We start from the raw sequence: 26,247 nt of genomic DNA, 5'->3' as shown, positions 1-26,247 counted from the left end.
CCCTAAATTATTACACATCCACAACAGCATTACTACTGTGGGAAAACTATGTACTCAAATGTTTGGGGAGACCAGCACTGAAACAGCCTGTGTGAATTTAATTTCAGCTGCCTGTGTTACTTGTCTTGCATAGTTTCAAGCCACTTGGAACTAGCTGATAATCTAGTTTTGCCTCTTGCATAATCCAAGACATAGATTTCCCTCTGGTAAGGGACTGAACATACTGCTCAAGAACTTGTGTTTTTAATAACCATACAGTGAGTACTTGGTTTATACACACATTTCAGAAAGGCACCCAGTCTTCCTCTGATGGCCTCAAGGAGATGCAGAATTTACCACTTGTTACATTATATCCCCAAATGCATAAACTCAGTCTTAAGTTCTCCATGGGGACACTGTCTTCTTATTCAGTACACAGGATAGAATCACTTAGCTAGCAGCCATTCAAGATTTTATTTTCACCCTTTTTATTTGATGTATAGTCCTAAAAGCCTTGTTTACTGCACATTATTCCAGCTCTGTTCTGAAGGCAAAATGATTAATTTCTTTACAGGCTTTTCTATAGTGCTCATCAGATGCTTCTAACTTGTTACAGGCAATTTCCTAGCTTTTGGAAAAGCATACAAAGGAATGCCATTATGTGGCAGCCTATAACTACTGCCATATTCATATCAGCAGGGATAGACCAGACCTTTGCTATCGTAGTCAACAGGTGTAAACCACAGGTTGCCAGCATGGCCAAGCTAAAGGAGATGAGACACATGCTTAAGCAAGTGATTTTCACTGATATTTGGGATGGGAAGATTCAGAATTTTAAGGAGATTGAAGGTTATGGAGTGGAAGTACTCTTACAGGTTCACGTTCCTTTGTCCCTCTCATAAAACCAACCTCTTTTAATTCATCCTTTCCAACATGCCCACTCCTCAACCCATGTGTCTCTGCCTGGCTCCTTAACCCAGTCTCATCCTTCTTATATATCCAGTGCTACCTAGCTTATTTTATTTTCTATCGATCCTTATTTGTCTCATTTTGTTAGTATCTTTCCTCTTCCTTACTTGTTTATGGACTGAGTCTCTGCCCCCAAATTCCCCATCTCATTGTCTTTTTCACCTCTTCTAAATTTTATATCCATCCCTTGACTAAGAGATGATGGAGCTTACTGGGATTTCAGGGGAATGAGCACTCACACTCCTTAGAGGTTTCAGAAATACGTATCTACTAAGCACATATAAAATGTGGTTTTTAAAGGCTGTAAGTTGGATAACCTAGGAGCGATTTTCTTAGGAATGGCAAAAAGTATGTTAATATGTTACAAAGACTACCCATTCCTGACAAAGCCTGTAGACACTAAAGCACAGTAAAGAAGACATCACAGAAGCCTTTAAGGTCTCTTCTTCAGCCTCATTTTCAGAAACAGTGAAGCCATGCTGGGTGACATTTTCCCAAGTAAACTGGGCCAGAGCAGATGTGCATCTCAGAAATTTTTATTCCAAATGACTGTACTTTCAGAAAATTGCAAGCAACTGAAATGGGAAGACACAGTATGTGGTTCTGCCCATAAAATAAGACAAAATGAAAACTGTTAGTATCATGTTGGCATTTAACATGGTGGGTGCTATCAGTGACTTCCCTGAAATCATGACACTAACTGAGCAAAATGTCATTCTATCTTGCCAGGTTTTTACGGACGGATTTTTTGTAAAGGCTGGATCACAGCAACAAAGTAATATTATTGCCCCATATAAGCCCAATATGTGCACAGCTCTTTTGTAACCTTCTCCTGACATGCACCAGCTATTAATTTGCTGGTTTTGCACTGAACATTCATTATTACCGAATACCTCATCTCTTGCTTGTAGGTTCTACTATTTTCTCTCAATTATAACTTCACTTTATGTTTGTCCCTTTGTGCCCTTCAGTTTTGGACTTGCCTGCAAACCTCATCAGGACCAAATTTATGCCAGGAAATTCAAATCTGCTAGCAAAGACCTAAAGCGGTCACACGGATATAGAATTCCTGTAAAAATTAAACTAGTCAAGAAAGACTTCCAAAATCCAAGAGAGACCTAGTGAGGGCTGCAGTTAACAAGACACATCATTGATGAAATATGATTAACTGTTCTGATTTCATAAGAGAAGTAGGTTTTGGTCTTCCACAAAGCTCCCTGAATTATTATTAATATTATTAAGCTCTAGGCCCTGTGTCTGCAAATAAGTTTGCTTGGGGATGGCGCAACAGGAAAAATACTTGCTGGGTAGGCGTTACGAAAAAACCCCACAAATGTGGAGTCACTGCCCTTACGCAAGGTTGGAGCTAAGCCACAGCTTAAGACCATAACAGATTGATTTTATCGTAAACTTGTTTATCTTGAGTAGACACAAGGCTCCGGCCCAAGGTTACAAACCCTGTATATATCTATATTCTATAGTTATTCAGTTCAGATCTTTCAAACATCAGTGTACTGCTTATTTAAAATACATAACAGTTAATAGAAAAAAGCAGCAAAGACAAAGCAGTGAACTGACTTCTGAAACTATCACCTTCTGTCACTTAAAATATTTACTTTTGACACAACTCCTAATTAAAAACATTCAATCCGGTCTTAAAATAGAGGTTCAAGCTACCCAATTTATTCTTGGAACAGTCACTTGTTCTCAGGATTAGGAAGACAATGGCATCCAGAGCAAGAATGAGCCCTCTCCCCTCTTACTACAGTTAATCAGGAACATAAATACTATAATGGAGCTGAGCCCCTGCAAACTCACCAGGCTGTGCATAATTTCCACTCCAGCTGGATTGACTGTGAGCGCTTCGTCATACAATTGCCTAGCCTCCTCCAAATTGCCTTTCATCTCTGCAAGCCTCCCACGTATGTACAGTACAGCATGAGATGTGGGGAAAAGACTAGCTGCCTCCTGGATACAAAAACCTGCTTCTTTGAGGTGCTGTTGTTCCATGAAGAGCTCAGCTAAAAAAGAAAAAAACAAACAAACAAACAACACCCTACCATTAGTTGAAATAAGTCAGAGACTTTTCTTCACATTAATTACATATTATCTCCCTTAAGCATATTAAAATATGAGGCCATGATCCTGCAACAGTGCTTACTATTATGGTTAGTGCTTTGTATCACAAATGGATTCACTGAATATATTTTTTTTTTATTGCTAAGGGCTCTGTAAAGATGTTCATGGACATATTTAGGTGTTGTCCTGACAGAGTACGGCCTTAAGGATTCCTCAATCAGGAATGTAAACAGTGCAGAACTGAGCCCTAAGGAAGCAGGGCTGGTAGCCACTTGGAGCCGTCATATGTATTTCCAAATAATCTGGGGAAAAAAAGAACAAAATAAGCCATCACTGTCTACTGAGAACTTTAAACATGTCAGAGTAATAGGATACATCTGACTGAGCTGGACATTAGATAACTTATTTGAAAGAGTATTTGCATATTTTAAAAGATGATTAGAAGTGTTTCTGCTTGTTTGTCTAGTTTATGAGATAGTCATCCCCTAACTTTTCAGACTATAAAAATCAAAAGGTTTTTATCATAGAGACTTATTTATATTGTGTATTCACACATTTACTTCCCATATATACTCTACAGAAAAACAGAAGAAAGCTCTTGGATGAGACTGCTCAGTCATTTACTTTCTTCAACTACCAGCAACTATCTTAGTGGTTTTCTTAGGAAAAAACCCCAATGTAACAGGCATACTAATGTGCTTGACTGTCAATTTGTTAATCAAATAATTTCTCATGTTAAACACAAATTTTGTAACATATCTCATGGTTAAACTTCAACATTTCTAAGGATTTGGACTAGATCATCATTGGACTAGATGATTGTTGTGTTGGATTAAATGATCATTGTAGATCCCTTCCAACTGAAATAGTCTATTCTAATTCTAGATTTATTATGCATTACATCCTGGCAAAAGGCTTCAAAAATGATACTCAATTTTCACTGCCACACATAACTGAAAAGGGAAACTGTGCTTTTAGAGAGAGATACACATATATATATATATGTATGCACATATGTATACAAAATAATTCTGTCTCTTCATACAGCAGCCATTGCTTTTTGGTCCATAACCTGTTTGTGTTCTACACATTACTACTGCAAAAGCTCAGTCTCTCTTTTTTTAAACTGATGCGGTAATGCAGTAAGTATTGACAGTTGAAGAGTCCAATTCTAAATGACTAATTTAGGCTCCAGATTTAGATAAATAATTCGGAAATGAGACACAACCTTAAATGCCCTGACTTTTAAAGGCAGTGTATATTCTCAGGAAGTCTCTGTGAGGGGGGAAATTAGCCTGAAAATTCTTCTTAAATAGCTTGGAAACTCTGCCAGTTTCAAAACACTGGGAGACCCAGACGACTGTGAGGACTTGGCATGCTGACATGGAGGTTGCTGGGTAGAGGTGAGCAGGACAGCATCTCGACGGCAGTCCTGCCTGACCATGGAAAGGTTCCTCCTTGGCCTCTCTGACATAAGACTGGGACCGTAAGTAGCATTTCTGCTGGCATGCTGAAAATGATAGTGTACTGAAATGACAGCATGGCTGAACACCCTTCCACTTCTGAAGTGGTCCTTCTAGAAAAACAGTGAGACACTGTTGAGAAAATGCTCTAATATTTCTTAGCCATCTCCAGGCTGTGCTACAGATAAGTGTCATCCGCCAAGGCTGTCAACATGAGCAAAACATTAGTTCCTTGGTAAGAGCTATACTCTTAAAGAGTGACTCATATACATTTCTCCCTGGTTAATCATTATAAAATCTCAGCATGCATCCCTTCCTTTGGCTCTAAGAGGCTGCAGCTATCTAAAGTAACAGAAAGCAAGGCCATGTACCTTGTCAAGCTGAGTATGTGTGCAGCCTTATTCAAAAGTTTGTGGGAGGACAGTATTTTACTTGCACTTCCCAAGGAGCAGAGCATTTTCCTGCCAAGTGCTGCACAGCAGCTGACGCCATGCATGTGGCAATAACAAAGATGGGGATGTGCAAAGTGAGGATTCACAGCCTGAAGATAAACACTTCGTTTGCAAAGTTAGCACAAACTTAGTGGCACAAAAGAATGGGTGATATCTTGGCATTGTTTGAAGTCAGCAGAAGTTCTGGATACTGCCATATTAAAAGCTCTACTAGCAACTAACAGCATAATGTGACTTGTTTCATTTCAAGAAAGAATCTGGAGTAAGGGGGTTTAGATGTGAAATCATGCACAGTGTTTCAATGCATGCAAAATGGAGAGTACTTATTCTTTCTTTCAACGGTGCCTGTAAATCTTCTTCAGTAATAACAATTATTTAGAGGAAGTGCAGCAACACAGAATCTAAATAAGATCTGCAATTTGTATTTTATGGTATGGTAATGTAGCATATTAAAGTTCAGTCCATTTCTTTGCAGGCTCAATAGTCAATAAGAAATGATTTAATGGTGTGGGAAGTCTAATTTGCATTAAAAAAGAATGAGAGGTGCGTTTGGGTTACCAAAGGAAAGGAGTGCGCCCACTCAGCTAAAAATAGACATTAAGGGAAATCGTTTAGGCCTGCATTAAAATGTGTTTTCTGTAAACTCATTTTTCACTTCTATTACATACTCATTTTATTTACAGATTAACAAGATACGCTTACACAACATGAAATAAAAACACAGCTAGAGGCAGAAATCAATCCCCAAAAACAAGGACTCATTAAATTTATCATGGTAATATTACTGCGTTCTCAATGGTACTGAAAGTACTGAACCATCTGCCTTTGTGTTACCTGGGTTAACTTCCTGTCCACTGGATTATTCAGCATATCTCCTTCTATCACCTAATCATGCTGTAAATAAACATCTAACCAAATTAGCAACCCTCACAAGGAAGTTCTGTTGTAGATGTGGCGCTCAATTCCACTCCAAAGCAGAGGGTATCTCCTCAGGCTGATGCAAGTACAGAAGATCTGTAATTCTTATCCTGGGAAAGGTTCAATGCTTCAGGAGAAACCATTTATGAACCCCCAATTGCTGGACTACATTGTTCTTGGTACTGACATTCTTCACAGCTTTCAATCTAAAGGCCATGTTTGCAAGCTCCCTTGCTCTCTCTTACTTAACACCATCTTCATAAAAACTTAAAACAAATTTACATTCTGTTTCGAACTAAGTACCACCAAATGCTCTCTGAATGCTACTGAGCAAAGAGAGATGATCATCCGGGATGTACCACCTCCTCTATTAATGTCTCTGGAGTACTGCTAGAACTCTGAGTGGGAATGATTATTAGGAAATATTTCAGCCTTTTTACCTATAGGTATGGGCTGAGACAGTGCACTGCATGGACGGGCAAAGACAGGACGAATCGTGCATTGTCTCCTTTCATTCACTGACTGAAACTTGAGCCTACACTCACTGAGACGACAAGCAGCTACCCAGTTAACTCCAAGGTCCAGCCTAGCATGATTCATTTCTTTCTCATATCCTCCTTATGCTTCCCCATCTGTGCTCCCTTGCAGTATTGTCCAGCCTCCTCTGCTGTTCTTCGAAACAACTGTTGTCTCCTCTTGTGGCTATGGCCTCCTTTGTCATGACTTGCAACTGGACTTCCACTGATACGCCAGTCCTAATGCTGGTGCCCAGTCCCTGAGAGCAGCATGCACCTCCACTCAGATTATCATTAGCTCCTAATATGAGCTCCTAGTTCTTCCACCTGTTTCTGCTAGCATTTACGCTCATCTACAATGAAGATCCTTAATCAAGTGAGAATTGCCAGAAGCATATCATCTACTCGCTCTCCAAAGACCAGTAACAAACACACAGACCAAAAGAGCACTTCCTAGAACACTGACAAAGCCAAGTGTCCTACAGTCAAGCTCCTTTTTTTGTCTCCAAGATAAATTATTTGACAGAGCTCTGTTAGGGAGTCCATCAGAGGAGTAACAACAGTGTAATGTAGTCACATCCGCATCACAGTGCTAGTCTGAGGAACAGAGTTGCTTGCCATCACCTTGAACACTGACCCTATTCCCTGTTCCCTAAATGTTTCAAAGCAGTGCCAAGAGTGATTGTGCTTGTCTCCACAAAACCAGCAACAACTGTAATTCTAGCAAAAAAAAAAAAAATTAAATAGATTTGAAATGTATTTCTGCAACAAGAACAACCTAAGAGTTAAAATTTCATTCCTTGCAAATATGTTTGGTATTATCCAAGACGCAGCACTTAACTCCCAAAGGTAGACTGCTCCACATAACTCAGTGGTGTGTGACCGCCGCATCTAAAGCACTTGTCTACTCTCATCCACACCAAAAATGCTACTGCACAGCGACACTGCTAGCGCAATGCAGCCAGATGCCCAGCAGGATGGTACAGTGGGGAGTAGCCCTTCACACTTTAAGAAGGTGAAAGCACCTGTGAGGATGTGTAGGGAGGCGATTTCTGTTCTACATCATCTGCCTTCAGGAGTTATTAATGCTTGTTACTGCAGCAGGCCTTAGCCAGCTGGAAAGACCCACTCCTCTGAGACAGCTCTGCCTCCAGCAGTGAATACAGAGCTATTACCATGACAAAGGGTTCCCCCACCACCTTTCCTTCCTGGCAGGTGATGATTAGTCATTCCTTCATGTTATGACACCACCCTGCATACAGTAGCTTGACAATTCGCGGGCAGATCAGATGGAAGATTCCTCAAGCCGTATCCTGACTGCAGTAATTTCATTTGATGCAAACCTTCGATACAGAAATAAAGACTAGAAACTGCCAGTTTCCCATCCACAGGAGCTCAGCCACTTGCTCTTTCAAATGAGGCAACAGATTTACATCCTCAAAGGCTGTTCTTGCATGCAAACTGGTAGTTAACTGGAGTCCAGGGACCCATTTTAAATTTCCAAGCTTTGGGTCTCACAGGGGCTGAAATGGCTACTACCTTCTTTATTTACAAATGCAGCATTAGAGTGAAAGCTTCTGGAAGCAACACAGAACTACCACAAGCTACCTTCTATACTAAATGGCTTAGTCAAAACATTTATTGAAATATTACAAGATAGCTGGTTCCTTTATGTGAAGTGGGGCCCCACTCACTGGTGAGGAAACAGCTCCTTCCCAGCTGGAAGAAGCAGCAATAAGGCCACCACTGATAAGGGTGACATAAAAATGCTTCTGTTGGAAGGGCACCTTTTGGGTTTTCTCATACCCTCTCTCAGAACACGTATTACTGGCTATAGTCAAAGAAAGGACTAAGTCTTCATATTCCAGCCCAGTCAAGTATAAATTCCTACCTCTTGCCTCAGGTATGAATAAATGTCCTACTTCCTTCTTCATGACTGTGTACACTTTATCACTTGCTCAAAACTTACTGAGCAGCTGAGGAAATGCTAGTATTTGGTACCCTCTGTCATTCTCTGGGTACCGCTGGTAGCGCAACAGGTTTCTCTCCAGCTCTTGGCAAAGGATCCACAGACTGCTTAACAAAGAGTATTGCTAGCAGCTGCCTGTTTCCTTCACAAGTGAGTGTTCAACACACACGTGCATGTTTGCATGTCCCAGATTTTGAGACATGGCATGTGCTCTTTGAAGACTGCCCATGCCAACGGATTATCAGTCCACAAAGTTTCATGTCCTGCTCCAGCAATGAGAAATATCCAGAAGCCTCAGGAATGGGGGAGGCAATCCAAAATGCCCAGTACTGATATAAGGCCAAGACTCCTTTTGACTTTTTAAATTCATTGTTGATAGAAAATAAAATAAACCAAGCTGGAGAGTGTAGATCAAAACCTAGTGTCCCCCTGAGGACATTCAGATTAAGAGAAAAGGGGAATTTGGTGATCCTTAGCCTGCACCAGAACAGCCTAGGGTAGAGCCTGCTAAACCAAGAGGTTTAGCAGAACCACTGCTGGCTTCTTAACTTCACTACTTCCGAAGAGGACCAAACCAGCTCACTTTAACGTTTCTATCTCCAGTGCGAAGTGTTCCTAATCCCTCCTAGTAAGTAAACACTGTAGGGCAGCTGTCTTTGCAGTACACCTTTATTCTCCTCAGTAATAACTGTGTAATAAAGGACTCCCACCCGCTTCCCCTCACCAGGCTCCAGCTTTTCATACTGCTCTGTGTCACTGTAAAGAGCCACAAAAATCAGCAGCGCTTATGCAGCTCAAGAACTCAAGCAACAAATGGGAAGTTCTAAATTTGAAATCCTAAAATTTTAAAGCACTTCTAAAAAAAAAAAAAAGGAAAGAAAAATATTAGAATTGCTTCAACAACCAGTGCTGCATCACGGGACGGTATCTGATCCCAGCTACTCTGGCAACATCAGTAAAGATGTCTCCCAAATCTGATAAACACCTTTAATATCAGAGCTAATAACTTGAGGGGGCTTAGGATTGCTAAAAGTTTCAAGAAGGAAGAGCACTTAAAATACCCGTGTGTGAGCTGTGCAAATACAAGCTGTGATGGATGAGTTGAGGGGCAGCAGGAGAAGGCCTGGCTGGGCCCTTGGCTCCTGCCGTGCGGCTGCGGGCCAGCCGGGGTCGAAGATTCCAGCCCACTGGCCCCAACGACTTGTTCTCCTGGAACAAAGCCCATCTCCTCTAACACAGCTTTTTCCCAGGAATTGGCCCATACGGAATAAAATAAATAAATCGCAAGCGTTTTGTGAAGGGGAAAAAAAAAGTTCCTGCTGTACATAACTCGAGGGAGCAGATGTTTTTCCATTAGCTCACTGTTCTCTGCTACACTGACTCTCTTTACATTTCTTGTTCATGGCATGTTCATGGCAATATTTTTTTTCTAGGGTAGACTTTAGCACGTTACTGAGACAGCAAGTAGCCCACTCCAGCCCCACTGTAAGTACATGGAATAGTTATCCTAGCCATTTTTCTTTAAATGCTCCTTTAAATTAGCCTTAGGTCTACCTGGTGAGGTTTGCAGACTGTGCTTAGCAGGCATTTAGCCAAACTTAGATCAAATTACCAGGCCTACTTTGCTGTGAGTGGCCATATTTGGTAAAGTATTGGGTTAGTCAAGAAGCTAAATTGTCAGATATAAAGTACTAGTAAAGACAAACAAAGTGGACATTGTAGTTAAAAGTAACGTTTAAAATAATATAGCAACAGGAGCTGGAATATTAGAACTCTCATTAAAACTGGTTTGCAGCATTCTAAAATGCTCCCTATAAATACAGCATACAGTTATTACCGCCTGGAAATACAATCACACATACTTCAGGTAAGAAATCACTCCAGATACCCAAAGACCTTAAAACTATTAAAAACTATTTCTTTTCAGTACTGACATGCTTTGCTCTCTGGGTCAAAAGTGATCTTATAAAAATGTTGAATGAAGGTAAATTTTAGTCATAAATTTGAACCATTTCAAGTACATTTTCCCTAGTCAAACAGTATGACTATTTTCTAAACAGAAAGGAGGAGTACTGGCATGATTTTAAAAGGGAAATAAGGGGTGGAAATAGTTCCTAGGTCAGACATTTCTCTTGGTAACACAAGCAGTATTATCACCAGTAATCTCTAGGATTTCCCTTGCATCTCTTCCTGCCACAAGAGGTAGAAGGAGTTAACAAGCTTTACCAACACCACGGAAGTTCCTTCTCTCAAAGTTGAATTCAAGCTCTCAGTCACTAAAAGTAGAACAAAGAGGAGAAATGAGTATATGGATCGCATAAAGACCACCTCTCCTGGAGCTGCACCACCGCAGCAAGTGCACTGCAGCACCCTTCCTGAGTACTCCCTGAAATGAGCTGTTTCTCAGACTTGAGCCTAAGAATAATGTTTAGGCTTATTAATGTTAAAGCCTAATGAGATGACTCTCTCCTTTTAAGAAGCCATTACATTTCAAGAGGACTAGGGGGGTTATTGTTAAAAGGGACCAGACAAGCTGTCTTTGCTGCAGAACACTTGAAAACAGAGTACGTCTATTGGTATTCCAAGCATGCCTGCTGCAAGGAGTGGACAATCGCTCTAATCTTTGGGGACAGCAGACCTTGTACTCTTCCAAAGTTAATTGTGACTACCTGCAGGGAAAACAGGAAGATATGGAAGTCCACTGAAGAAATGTGCTAAGTTCCCTGCTGCAGATGACTGTACTCCCAGCTAGTCCTATAAGAGATGGCTGGACGTAAGATTAACAGTGAGATTTCACAGCTTTATTTGGATGTACGAAAGAGAAGTGGACTCTTTCTAGAGACCACAGATCCATCAAGGAGCTCTTTGGTTCCTTACAAGAAACTACAAAAAATTAGCTTGCCAAAGTTCACTAGGCATTGCTGCAGGGAAAGACAAGGTGCAGCATCCTTTATAGTGCAGCACATTTGATCTTAGCAACTATACCTCCGAAGTTGCTACTTTATGATCTTCCCTACATAACTGTGCTGGTCATAAACCCAGAAAAGTTACAGATAAAAGCACTAAGTCTATGCCCGCTTAGACAAGATAAGTATCTTTTTCACAGCACAAAAGAGATTAACTATTTGCACAGGGTTCACAGCCTCTCCTTCAGCCACTGTTAAAGGAATGCACATATTCTCATGTGCTCAGAGACCCGTTAGGAGTGCAACAAGGGTTCTCCAGCTCCAAGGGACTGAGGATGCTTCTGCACAAAGCAGGAACTCCTATTGCAGCTGCAGTTGGAGGATGATACAGTAGGGATTGCAAGCACCCTCTGATAGCTACCACCCACTAACAGTCCCTTTTGCAAGCATATGTGCTGGTTTTGTGGCCTGGCCTGGTTGCCGGAGGGCTGCAAGAATAGCCTCACATAGCTGTGGGATAGCTGGTTTTGCACACCTCTTTCCAATCTAAGTTCAGAAAGCTCTAACCGGACCAGTCGGTTGGTACCATTAGTTTTCATGCCTTGGGATATGAAGAGGCACAGGAACTGTAATGGCTCTAATGGAACCCAAACACGATTGCAGCCTGGTGCTCTAAATCCATACCCACACACTGAGACACGGCCAGCTGCATCCTGTTAGTGTCTGAAAAGGATAGATGCTTTGTTATAAATTTACTGTCGTATGAGATTAGCAAATCGTAATAATTTTATGTAAAGATTTATGATTCATGCTAAAAAGGTTAAAGTGTTAATGACAACAAAAACAACAATGCACGAGTCATTTCCCAAAGGCAGATTAACATTTTTTGCCTTTAGAGATAGGAAACTGAGGTATGAAAAAGTTGCCTAGAGTCACAAGATGAGTCATTGACTGAAAAAGGACAAGTCCAAGATAAACCTGATAGAAATCTACAGCATACTGGTGCAGCTCTTTCATGAATATTAAGGGACTCTGGATGCAGGCATTGGAATGTTAGGCTAATCGCCTGTTGCTTTCCTCAGTTGTTAATTTTGGGGTGAGCTGTAATGCAAAAAGCACGTGACTACCTCAACTGTTTTTAACCACACATTTCTGTTTAATTTGTTGTTTATGAAATATCTCTATTTTGGAAGTTATTAACTTCTTACAAGTATACCTGCTCCTCCTTTCCCCTCCTTCCAGGTGGGAAAGATTCTAGCACAGAGGGGTTAGTGATACTCTTTTGGACTAGTCCACTCACTAAGCCCAACATTAGATCTGACCCACTTCAAACAAGTCATCTAATTACTCAGGTGCTGTGTGTTCCTCCACAGAGAGTAAACCTACCCCAAAATACCTGCATCTTTCCTCATCCCTCAGGATACCAGAATGCAGCTACTTCCACACTACTGTGAGAAGAGAATGGGCAGTACCTCACCAAGAGCTCATTAGGCTGCATCCGTAACAATAGCTGACCTCACTAATGAAACTGCAAAGCAGTCACAGCATATATTTTCAGAGTATCAATCCTGATTTAAGTCCAGTTAAAAGTAAGCATGAAACAAAGCAAAGATTAAAAAAATGATAGGACAGAAAAGTTATAGCTTAAAAAAATGAATTCTATCTAAAAGAATTAATTAACATCTTTGAGAAAGGCACTCGATTTACACTGAAAAGTAACCGTAGCAATTCACAGCTAGGTCACAGCTAGCACTATGTCTTTATTGCTTTTGTCTTTTCACACAGCAGCAAAAATGTAAACTGCCTAGAGCTATCTGCAGGATGATGGACAACAGACCTCTGACTTATCATCACAATAAACTCTGTTGTTTTTTTTTTCTCCCCACCAGCCTCCTCTGCAGCCTTAAATCAGGAGCATAAACTGCATAAAGCAAAATCTTGCTAGTGAATTTGAAGCCCACAGCACATAACTGAAATTTACATACACACAAACCATTAAGTGAACACGTGATTAACTTAAAGGATGATGCGTTCCATAAGGTAACTTCTTTTGTTCTTTAATAGTTAAATTGTAACAAAAAGAATGTCACATATTTTGTACTAGAACTGAAGTCTAATTGGTAGGAAATGGCCCACAAAAACAGCTATAAAAATCTTTGCTGAGAAGTAGGGTGAGACTGCCAGGTTTTATGTGAGAATTGTCAATTGTACAGATCAGCTAAATGAGAATTTGAAAGGTTCTCCTGCATGCAGAATAGCAAATTATCAGCAAGGTTCCAGTGGACTCTGCTTTTTTTTTTTTCTTCATTGCAAACGGTATCAGAGACATCTAAGAAGCAATCACAGTACTCAAATTAATTTCAGCCACACAGCTGTGGGCCCAGTTGTGGAAGAAAAGCTGTGTCTCAAGGGCAAAACTGCAGGGTCAGAACTCTTTCTATCAGTCCTGAAATGTTGGAATGCAAATGGCAGAATGTGCTGGGCAACTCCATTCCTCACCAAGTGTCCTACATAAAACCCTTTCATGAGTTTGGAGATTGCCTCTGGGTAGAGTTCCTTCTCACTGTTCTCTATTCCCTTCATGTGCTCTGCTGTAGTATCTCTCTGCATGACTGTCTCAAACTGACATGCAACCTACAAGTCCTTGGGAGATTCAGCAAGGAAAAAATGAGTGGAGGACTTGCGTTTTTTAATGATTTTCACTTAAATGTCAGCAACAATTGGAAAATTCCCAGTCTAAATAACATTTAATACATGGTTTGCCCAGTCTTATTACAGGGAAGCACATAGGAAAAGGAGAATGAAAATAATTGTCCCTACCAACCACCATTTGTTAACGAAAAACTACCTACCCTCTTCTTCTTTTAAAAGTGTATTTTAGTGATGAGTGAAGTTTTCTGTGTGTTATGGAAAAATAGAGGTGAACTGAAAAATTGCACTACTCCAGTATTTTTTTTGTTATACGGCATCAAGTAAGTGGTATTTCAAAAACTGGCTGGGATAGACAGGCAGATTTTCTGCTGGAATAAGGTGATTTTCAACTACTGATTTCAACTACTCTGTTAATACATATGTAATCTCATTCACCACTGGAGGGAAAAAGGAACTCCAGGTGGTCCAGCACTTACCAGCTTGCAGCCAAATTTGTTCAAGAGCTGTCCACAGTTGCATAGGTCCTTGCTTCATTGCGCTGCTCTGCATGGTTATTTCAGACATGGCCTGTTCCAGTCTTGATGCAGCAAGAGAAGAGGCTCGCTGTGATCCTATGGACCAAACAAGAACAATAATGCATTTTATACTTCTTTGGGATATTTCTTTAACTCATTAAGGCAGCAGGTCTGATTCTCCACTCACTGCATCAGTTTTATGTAATAAGAACTCCTCTGAATTCTGGCATGACCAACTGGAGAACCATGTTTTATAAAAGGTTAATTTACTGAAAAAAACCACACTAAATTACCCAAGGGTTACAGCTCAAACAAGCAAATTAAGAGACAGACAGTAATTTTATGAAGGTCTGCTTAACATTCATCAAGGAAGCAACTGTATTTTACTCATTTGGAAAGCAGAACTCTACCATCAAATATTTCCCACAAATACTTATTAGTAACCCACTAATGTAAAATCTTAGTACAGCATTACAGAGTAGCTTGGCACCATTCACACAGCACACACATTTCAAGCGACATCAATAAGGTTCTACTGGTTTGGAAGTAGCATGGTTTTTCATTTAACCTTGGGGAGCAGAGAGATCGGTGCTTTGACTATATTAACCTTTAGCATGCACTGTAACAGTTATGCAAGAATAAAGTATTTGGCACCCACATCTCTGGGACAAAACATGACATCAAAAGCTACTCCCAGGAAGAATGCATGGGCAGAGACCACGTTCTCCAGTACAGTAAGTGGGATTATACTGGTGAGCCGACCTCTCAGAGGGGTACCAAGAGGATGGTAACAAAATTAGAAGCTACAAAATGAGATTTCAGAGTTGGCTTTGTAAAGCTTTGGGAAATAAATATTTTAATATACATAGGTTTAATGTGACTTTAAGGTTGATAAGATCTTTCTCTGGAGAGCTGCTGTGACTGAAGCACTTGCACCGATTAGCATTACTCTTCAATCTATCCTTACAGGCTGACCTTGTAGACCACAAGATCTTGAAGTTAAAATCCTACTTTCTCTCACCGCAGCTGCCCTGAGGGAGCAGCAGAGCCTACAAACAGGTATGTGGAGAAGCTGTGGATGGCTCTGGACAAGGGAAGGGACAGAAGGGCTAAAAACCTGTCATGGGACATAAGCATTAAGTGGTCTTTCTGAGAGGGACAGCATGCTTTCCCAGCTGGAGTGTAGCGTGCCAAAGAGAGGGTTGCCAAACCACACCTCCTCACCAGCAGACCATCACCCGGGGCCAGGGCACCGGCAGGCAGAGCAGCCTGGTCCCCTGGCCATGGTCCTCTGGCCCGTGCTCCTCTGAACGCTGAGCAGGGATCCAGCCTTCTGCCAGGAGCAAGGGGAGGCACATTTCCACCCCTCGCTCCTTCGCAAGAGACCTGTGCTGACTCCCTGACACAGGGCAGGATACAGCCCACAGCTTTTGCCGAACCCGAGGCAGCGCTGCCTGCCCCTGAGTGCCATGGCTATGGAAAGGCCGCAAGTGCAACTCAAAGCCTAAAACTGTTATGGGAAATATTTGTCCCATTATCTCACCGCTAACCAATGTCATTCATTTTAAGCAGGAGAACGTCAAAACAGCCCTGCAGTGCAGGCACCTCCCACGGCTCCCTTGGAAAATGCAAATGTGCTCTTCCTAGATGCATTTCTTAAATTCCTACATACTTTCAAAGACATTCCTGATCTAATGTTCCAAGAGATGACAGTGCAGTAATGTAGCAATTACGGCTTTAATGGTATGGTAAAAGCCATTCTGCTTTGCGCAGAGAATTTATTATATTTAACAGTTTATTTAACAGATCCACCTTCAGCCTGTTTCATTGCACGGGATTCCTCCCCCTGCCTTGCCCACTCACACTCTTCTCTCCCCATTCCCACCTCCAACCCTGAGACATTTCACCAAAACTCCCAGGAATTCAAGTCAGACAAGGGTGGTTTAACACGGGGAGAACTACCAGGCACTCACCCCTAGCCGTCCAAAACATAGATAGGTTCTTTGCAGCGCAGAGGCAACAAGAAAATGGCTACGTGAACAGCTAGCGATGTTAGTAGAAGCACTTTGAAGTGAGGGCAAACCGCTTGCCTTCTAGATTGGCAAACTTGGAAAAAATTACATGGGCTTTGGGGATTTTGCAGTCAGCCTAACCAGATTCTTATATTAATACTCCTGATCATGTTAGCATGCTTCGAAAGCAACTTTCAGTATTACATTTCTCTGCCAAGACTGCCCTGTTTCAGAGAGGCTTTCTGGAGCTGTGTTTCTTGCAAGCACCCATATATAATGCCGGTCTGATTGCATTAGGTGGGCAGATGGGCTGGTGTTTTATTCACATCCTCATACAGCTCAGGGAAATCCTCTTTTCCTTGCAAGTCAATCCAAGGAGACTACATCACTGTAAGGCACCTTTGTGCATTTTGGAGATGTTCACACGCTGCTGTGAGGCCGAACAGCCACTTAAGATCTACTAAAGCATCCTTCCGTCACAAGGCAGGCTTTACAGGAAAATCACTATGAGCTAGCTGCACTCAAAGGAACACGAGTTAGCTGCTCCTCCTCTCCACCTCTTCATCAGCCTGGTAGTTGCCAGGAGGGGAAAGCCTGCAATTTGAGACTGATCTTGCCCAATGCTGTGGGCTCCAATCTGCACAGCCATAAAAAGGGAACCCTAGTTACTTTGCAGTTTACAGCGGAGGCTCTTTGCATTTAACAGCATTCCAGTCCTTTGATGTTTATTTTCTTTTCCATTTCAGCCTACACAAGGAAGCAAACCACACCAGGCAGAGACCATCTGATCCCTTCCCATCCCTTCCCAGCCTCAGACAGAGATACGCTCCTTGTTCTAGGCAGGCACATGCTGGATGAAAAGGCTCTCTCCATCCCAGCCCATACCTGCATGTTTGCCACTGCCATTCTTACCCATTTCTGCTGGACCGCTCACAGGAATGCTCCTCGAAGCTTGTCTGCCCAAATAAACTCTGTAAGAGAAGGTCTTTGCCAGCCTGGCCCTTCTGGACTGAAAGAGGTTCAGCCAGAGCTCTGAACCTCAAGCAGGCAATATGGTGACCCTGGGGGTGGGCTGAAGGCTACTGGAGCCAGAAAAGAGTGTATCTCTAACACACGCTGTCTCCCAAGAGAGGAGGTAGGCATGTATCATACCCCTGTCACTCTGACCTCAGGGTGGCGGGGCAAGCCAGATAAACTTCAAGCAACATTAAAAAAAAGTCTCTGGATGTCTCACTATAAAATATCTCTTCCTAAAGAAATGTAGATCTTTATATGCTAAAAAACCCTACAGAACCTGTCTCGCAGAACTTTAATGTCATGCCTCAAAATACATGCAAATGTTGGCATAAGAAGATATCACATCAATTTGTTATTTTAGTGCAGTCTCTTCCTCTTTTTAACAGCTCCACTAGACAGAATATGAACTTCACATTTTACAATAAAGCCCTCCACACATTTTGGAAATAAATCATAAAAATAACAAAATTGATTTTGTCGTGATGAGCTCTGTGTATAAGCCATACAAAATATATCTAAATAATTTTAAAGCACCATTCTAGGGTTGTTATAAGACCAAGAAGGATCAAGTTTAATATTTTGCATCTGTGAAAAAAACTCCTATCAAAATAGAAATGTACCTCAGTAGATTTACTAGGCTTATAAGAAACACAGAATTCCCTAGCCTAAATCACTTCAGGCAAGAGCATTATAAGATAAGACTAAATCAGAAAAAAAAATGAAACAGCGAGGCAGCTGACTGCTATCAGTGAATTCAGTTAGGAACACTGCTTCAGTTAGGAGAAGATGAAGAAAATAAAGAGGAATTAATCTTCCTGGCAGGAAACCTAAAATTCTGGCATAGCAAATAATCTCATTGTGGCCTAACTGAAGGAGAGGCCAGTGTCAAACCAGGCCGCAGTAATCCCCGCTTCAGTGATGAGCCCAGAGATCACAGAGCGCCTGTGCATCACAGCGATACTGCTGAGTGTTCCTGGGGGATTTCACGATCGAAATCAGAGCCTGCTTCAGAATTATGTAAAAAAAAATAAAAAAAAAAAATCATGAGACCTCCTCCCTCCTTCAAAGCAGCCAGCCACAGCCACAGCTCTGGGGAGGCACAAGGGTGAGCGGGGGCTAGAGCTGTACTCTCCAACCTCACCTCCTGCTGTCCTCAAAGAGGCTCCCAACCGGGAGAACAGACCCAGCTGCCTCCTTTATGCCGATGGAGAACAGCAGCACCCAGAGCCTGCAGAGCAGCGAAACACAGACCCTTCCTAAAAGCAGCCAGTGCCAGTCCCACACTAAGGCGGATGGTGCAATTTCAGTACGAGCCCCATCCTTACGTCCATTGTGGGCGCAACCATGTTAGCATGGAAACCTAGATTCTTGAAGTGGAGGAGGAATACATTTCTTGGCTAAAACCAAAATGCATCAAGTGCAAATCACTTGATGTGCGTGAAAAGCTGTTTTAAAGCTTGTACTTTACATTAATTTGCTCTTTCTGGCAGGCAGTACCACAGCATACAGCACTTTCTGCCGAACTACAGCTGTTCCATTGCATGCTGGCTGCTAGAACTGGGCTAAGAGTAGGCTGGAACAGGTATCCCACCCAGGTGCTTTTTGAGGAGGGCACTATATGTAGTGAGAGAGAGCAAACGTGCGTGAGCTTTGCTGTGACTCTGGAGCAGGTGCTGCATGTCTGCAGCAGAGGAGTGAGGTCTTAGAAGGGTGGGACACCAGCACATCAAAATAATACAGGCTCTGCTGGTGACAACTCGGTCTCAAAATCTCAAACCATGCTATGAGGTGGGTGTAGCCCAAACCTGGCCACACTCCTTTCTCCAGACAATTACAAAGCAAGGGAAGGGATCTCCAGAAGAACATGGGATCCGCACCCAGAATGCCTTTCACATACCATTAAGCACCAGCTAGAGTTGAAGGTGCAGGGAGCAGTCCAGGCTCAGCCCCACAGTCTACGCACCACAAGCCACTCACTACTTGAGCAGCAGAGTGGGAATTGGATGAATAACAAAAGTGCTGTGGCAAATATTTTTTTGTTTTTACTGCTTTCCTAGTAATGCCTAGTGGCTGGCGGATTCTGCAAACTACCTACAGTGTTTTCCAAACCATTTTCTTATATCCACTGAAATTGAAAGTCCATTTTACTCCCCAGCATCAGGGATGATAGAATCATAGAATAGAATCATAGAATCATTATGGTTGGAAGAGACCTCCAAGGTCCTAATGTCCAACCATATACCTGATGCCACCATGCCCTCTAAACCCACTAAACCATGTCTTGAAGTGCCACATCTAAACGTTTTTTGAACACCTCCAGGGATGTATTTCACAAATCTTCACAATAATCTTCAAGTGATGACAATCCTAAATGATTTTGTATCACCAGGAAACTTTCATGTCACATCCACTCCCTTTTCCAGATAATTTTTAATATGCCAAACAGCACATATTCATTTAGTATATCCTCTTCACCTCTCTATGCTGAATTTGGTCTGTTTGCTTTAATTAAGCTGAAGACTATAGAACACTGCCATATAAACAATTAGAAAAAAGGACCTATACAAAATACAAAGACTCATCTCAGCAAAGGGTAATAAAAGGGAAATGGAATAAACAGATTAAAAATTACACAAATATGTGTGCATAGAATCAGTCAGATTACAACGTCATAAATACAGACCCTAAGGGTTTAACGCTACAAACAAAAGAGCAGAAATGCTGAATAATGTTCTGATGTTTGAATGTTTGTATGCTCAAGACCTAACCTTGCAATGCTTTTTAACCACTGGTGGGTATAAATGGGGGTTAAACACAAATAATTTAATGCAAGTCATGTACTTAACACATAAGAACTTTTCCTCCATCTCAGCCATACATACTGAGCATGTGACTTCAGTTTTAGCAATTCCAAATGTTCATGATGAAGACTCAGACAAACCCTAATTCTTTAGCCCCAAGGCATGAGACTACTTTAAGTGTTAAGTTTTTTTTTAATTAAGCTTTTTATATTCTTCTTGTCCAATTTCTGAGTCTATGAGGTTCATTTTTTTCAAGTCTTTCTTCTACATCCACAATGGTAGAAAGTTGCTTCCCTAAAAAACCCTCCAAGTTAAAAAGCAAGTTTCTCACATAATCATCTGATTTTGAGAGTTAGGGTTTTAAAGGAAGCACCAAATATCATGAGACTTATGATAAAAATCACAAGTCAGCAGCACTCTCTGAATGCTTCCTTTCCCCTTCCTGCCAAGATTAGCTTTGATGTCTCAGTTATTTCCATCTGACTATATCTGTTACTGTGAATGTGTATTTACCACATAATAAAGCATCACAAGGTTTATGTACAAATCCCAAAGCAAATCACTCTCTAATAGGAACTGACACTCTCACTCAGCTTTCCAAAACCACAATAATAGCTGGCTTGATCAGGACATCTAAAAAGGATTGAACTGGGGTGGGTGGGGGAGAAGCAGAGGACAAGAAGGAGGAAAAAAAAGAAGGATTGAATTATACAGTTCTTGCAGAAGTATAGTGAACTCCCATCTCATACCTTTCATGCTTCTCTCAGAGAGCTTTGTAAAAGAAAGCAGGAATTAATCTCTGTTTTATGCATGGGGAAGCCAAGGTACAGACAAATCCCAGTGACATATTCTGCAGCAGACACGGCCCTGGAGACAAATCTGGACCTCCTGACCGCCAGCCCAGCAACACGCGCATGCACAGCCCCACTTTCACCGAAGAAAATAAAACATTCCTTTCTCACAAAAGCATGCATTTAGGATGAGAAAGCACAAATCTTGTTTCCTCACCAGAATCGGTATCATGAGCATCCGGGAGTGTGAGATGCAGTCCGTTATGCTTTTTGATCACTGGTGTTTCAGTCACACTACTTCCTTTCTCAGAGCCACTGTAAAGAAACAAAACCATGTTACCTGGCCATCTTTCAACAGAAAGACAACATTCCCTTCGAAACATGCAATAGTCTCATCTAGCTGCCACTGGAACTGAAAACTCAAACCTTTCCAGTTGCAGGCAATCAGCTTCTTGAATGTGTCCCTTCCCTGCCAAGGGAAGCTCAGAGATACAGTGCCCAGCAAGGGCTCCAGGGCACACGTCCCTATCAGTTTATCTGGCTGATGGGAGTCTTTGCAAACCACCGGATGATGAACGTTTTGAGAGCTAGAAGCCAGACCAGAGGAGGCCAACCAGCAGCCCCACGCCCAGGAAGAACCACCATCCCTTGGGCTTGTTCACAGGTCTGCGGTGCTGATCCTTTTGAAACAGACCAATTACCACCTTCCACCCAGGTGTTAATTTCTTCATTTCAAAGGGGTTATTTTCTCCTGTTCCACTTTTGTTTTGTTCTGAGCAGGAAGATGAAAGCTACCACATAGCAACCCGTTATGAAAGGAGGACTATCCCGTGTGCTCTTCTACTAGACTTCTGTCCTCACAGGAGAGGTCTTCCAAAGGGAAACTCCAAAAACAATAATCATGCGCCTAACAAAAAATCACTTAATGCAGATCTCCTGAGCCTTCCTGTCACCACGTAGTCTGCCATCCATGTAGGATCAGATGGTGATGATATTTCCTCTCATCATCCATTAAGGGACGAAATATCAAAACGAAAAGTAACTGCCCTGGCCAGTTTTTCTGGCATACTTCCAAGCCTGCAGCTCAGCCTTTGGACAATGTTCCTCCCAGGAAACAAGCTGTCACAGAGTCGTGATTGTGGCGGATGGCCCATCTTCCAGTCTGATCAGTCCTTTGGTAGGGATTGCACAGGATTCCCTTGAATTTGCATTAATCTAGCAGAAGAATTAGCTTGGGACTGCTATTTGGTTTTAAACATGATTATTCTGCTATCACAGAAAACAACAACAAAAGATAAACCAAGTCTTGTCCTTCCCAGCTAACAATCTAGGACTGAAAGCCACTTACTGTCATTCATCATAGTAGTAATCATATTTACAATAGCTAATTAACCTTTTACTTCGGCTTTGGGATCAAACATTATGGTTTCTATTAATGGACTCTGACTTCTTGGTCATTTGACTGTTTGCACAAATCTCTGGCTTTGACTGGGCCTCTGTCTTCCATACTGGTTTCCACACTGACACTCCAGTCAAGACTATCATGTGGTGGCAGATAAAAGGGAAAAATTAAATTCTCTGTTCTGTGCCTCAGCCTTGCCTAGCCAGGATTAACCCAAGCGTAAGCGCCCTGGCTCTGGGCTGCTGGTGGAACCATAGGGGCATTTCTGTCTTACTGGTGCGTTGCGTAGGCAGGAACACGGCAGCTGCACTTCAAAATACTACTCCCATGAGGTGAGTGGTGCTTTGATGCAGCAGCCATCACCATGAAGTCACTGTTCAGGCACACAGCTGAACACTGGCTTATACATTATACTCCTATGCAAAGGACTGGTAAAGACACCGGTGGATGGCCTAAGTTTGGTCCCACTAAAAACTGACCACAGGAGAGCAGCATTCAGAGAAGGCTTGAAGAGAAGGCCTCAGTTAACAAAATGCACCTTAGTGCAGCCAACAGTACAGCCTTTTAACTGGCAAACCAGACTGAAATCCCAGCCTGAAAACCAAGTGGATTGCATTGTGCAAAACAGCCGCTCCCAATGGCTGTATCTGTTATCCTGGAGAAGGGCTGAAAATGAACTCCTCCTTCAAAGCTGCAGTACAAGGCCTTCAGCCAAGAAAGCTTTTCCACGCACCACGGAAGGGACTGTAGCCAGACGATTTGCCTTCTGCATACAGCGCTGGAAAAGCTGACAGTGGGACACGCTGCCACCCCACTACTCGTGTTTTTAAAAGGTAGTTGAGACAGTGGACAAAACAGTGACAAAAACTGCTGAAGGAAACACTTGATTGTGAGAGACTGCAGAGGCACCAGTTTATCAGAGAGAAGACAAGAGGGGATTTGAGCATGGCATATGAACAGCTGCCTGGGGGGAAAATATTGGGCCCTGAAAGACTCTTTAGTCTAGCAGAGGCATAGTAAGGCTGCAAAGCCATGAAACTTAGGCCAGACAAACACAACCAAACGTAACTAAAATGCAATTTAATTGTGTAGATGATTAGCTGCTGATTGAACTAGTAAAGAGTATTGGGTGCAACAGCTCTCAACTTTATGTAAATGCAGGCTTCTCTTTTCCAAGAGGCTCTAAAAAATGTCTGTGTCCAAGTCCTACTGATAAGAATTCCCCTTAAATTCCTTTGCAAGCCCAACCCAGAATATTTTACATATTTGTTAGCTGATACTGCTGCAATTTGCTTAATACAAGGGGCTTCCTGGGTCACTGAATCCAGTCTAAAACTGCAGGTACCGAGTTCATTCTTGTTACCCTTCAAGCAGTACTTCCCAATAGAAAATGCTTTATGATGTATTTTTTGAGAAAGCCAAAAAGTCCCACTGGGAATAGCAGTGAAAAACACATTAGAGTTCCTAAAAGCAAAACCAAAGCAATTTGTTCTGTTTAGGCTGCTATGGCTAAAGCTTACCAAAAGCCTCTAAAGCTATCGCATCTTGGGTTTTTAACTGTAACAGCCAAAGCACAGCTTGGGATCCGAATGCAGTCCAAATGGCTGAACTATTTATTTGTCTGTTTTCCAATGTCCTCTCTTCAGTCTCAGGCTTGCAGCCCACCCTTGCACGAGTAAATCTTACTCAGTCAAAATTGTTCAGTGTGGATTTGATCAGCTTCATGAGGACTACTCATGGTTATAAAGATTATTCACGTGAGTGGTGTGTGACCGAATCTTTAGCTAAAGAGACTAAGGCCTATGGAAATCAATGATTCCGGCCTGTAAGAGACCATTTCTCCGCTGCTATGTAAATACCTTGATTTTTGTGTTTGGTCTGCTGCTCATTAGGTAAACCAACAAGGAATTACTAATAATCCCTCAAGGAGAACTTGTATATAGACATGCATCATTCTGTACATATACTTCTGGTGTTTATAAAGCTTATGTAAATGCATACAGAAATTGGGGAACAATATAAGCTTCATCAGTCTGCTGTCATGACTGTTGCCATCAAGCATGCTGTCCTTCTCATCAAACAAAACCTCTAAGGACATTACAGGTGAGAGGTAAGTACAGCCTTGGGATAACATTCCCAAGACAGTTGTACAGTGGATCATGACTAGGACAATATCCAAAGGGTGGGGGAAGAAAGAAAACCCAACCTGGTAACTTTCACATTTTCTAAACTTTTTCTTTCTGAAGGGAAGCAGATGAGAGGGAGGGAACAAACTGGGAACCTAGTACTGTTTAAATGCAGATTTACTAGGACAAGGGAAGAGATAAAGATACTCCATCCTTTACTCCTTTCCTTGCCCAGTCAGCACCAGGCTGTGCAACCAGCACACAACCACAGCACATGACAGTCTTGGCCGTGTGCCTTTCCTTGGCTTACTCAGTTCAGGACTGTGTCACCCCCACACATTCCTGGGTGGTGCCAACTACTGCAGACTCTGAACAATAGCTGATAGATGCTCAGCACTATTGGGGGAAAAAAAAAATACATCTGCCCTCCCTTCTGGACATCTGCTTCTTTAATCTTAAAATCCTGAGGTTTTGTTTTGCTGCTGTGTTTTGGTTGGTTGTTTTTTTTTAAAGTCATAGTTATTGAAATCTTGCCTTTTGTTTTTTAATCACAGCTAAAAATACTACTTAAATGTCTTTTTAAACAGGACTGTTTATTACCCTTTTTGCAAAATAATTTAAGTATCTAGACACTTAAAGAACATAAACTGCATCTCCATTATGAAATCTGAACTCGTTAGTGAAAACAACCTACCTGTGCTGTAAAACATTATATACCATCTGCCATATCTGCAACATATGTCTGCATGTCACCAGAGCCTCTTCAGGTCCTTTATGTACCCATTCCAGTTTTACTTTGGTGAAGAGTAAGCTGCAAGATGAAAAAGAATAACTTCTGTTTTATTGGCATCTCATAAATGTGGAGAACCAGTATCGTTCTAGCAAGATCCTGGCAGCCAGCATTTTTACTTGCTTTGTATGTGTAGCAATAAAAGAAAACACTGTAGCACAAAACATTTCATTTGGCTCAACTTTGATTCCCCACAAGGAGATGAGAGGATTAACAATATTTCTCAGCTGTAGTCAAATTTGCGTCACAAAGCTGGCAGGACAGTGTTAAAAGCAATGCATTGCAAAGCTAACAAGGTGAAACATACAGTGAATCTCATTGTATTTTGGACAGCACTAAAATCAGAATTAAAAGGAATTGCCATTATACATATGCCAGACTGTTTTCTTAGTCTGGTATCTTCTTATAGCACTGGCTTATATAATAAATTTCAGACAAAAACCCCAACGCACTTAATATACACAGATAATTATGCAATGCCTCACAGGAAGGAAACGCTTTTTCTTAACCCCAGCTGGCGACCATCCCATGCCCCTAGGCAAGACAGCTGATAGCCCTTGTACATTCTTGTTCTAGGCAGTGTAACTGCTGCTACTATTCTTATACCTAGAGAATACGTACTTGCACAGACCACTGGAATTCAGCAGAATTAGGTCAAGCAGAGGTTAGAAGACAGATTCGGCAATGACACAACCTACCACTTGCTGTTAGCACGGCTTTTAACACCATCCTTCACAACACCTTTTTTTTTTTTTTTAATTGTCAAGATGATTGAATTTATTTCTTCTTTACTAATGTAAATTTACTTCTCTGCTTTAAATGTTTTCATAAAGTCTAAGATCTACACATTTTGAATTAGCTCGATATGGCTACCGATTAATCCACTGGATG

General features: G+C 41.7%; 1 protein-coding gene across 1 annotated transcript in view; it reads right to left on the bottom strand.

The window, feature by feature from the left end:
• Positions 1-25,377, bottom strand: part of LOC104158525 (tetratricopeptide repeat protein 7A-like) — a gene marked incomplete at its 5' end in the record, with an annotated part of 57,224 nt that extends 31,847 nt beyond the window's left edge. The window contains 4 exons of the mRNA XM_009696199.1: positions 2,767-2,969; positions 14,379-14,513; positions 21,256-21,353; positions 25,261-25,377. Of these exons, the coding sequence (XP_009694501.1) occupies positions 2,767-2,969; positions 14,379-14,513; positions 21,256-21,353; positions 25,261-25,377 (553 nt within the window). The remainder of the gene's footprint in view (positions 1-2,766; positions 2,970-14,378; positions 14,514-21,255; positions 21,354-25,260) is intronic.
• Between the last annotated feature and the right edge of the window lie 870 nt (positions 25,378-26,247).

Source organism: Cariama cristata, unplaced genomic scaffold (assembly GCF_000690535.1).
Source record: "Cariama cristata isolate BGI_N322 unplaced genomic scaffold, ASM69053v1 scaffold27772, whole genome shotgun sequence".
In the NCBI taxonomy this organism is placed as follows: domain Eukaryota; kingdom Metazoa; phylum Chordata; class Aves; order Cariamiformes; family Cariamidae; genus Cariama; species Cariama cristata.
This window is presented reverse-complemented; position numbering and strand designations above follow the sequence as displayed.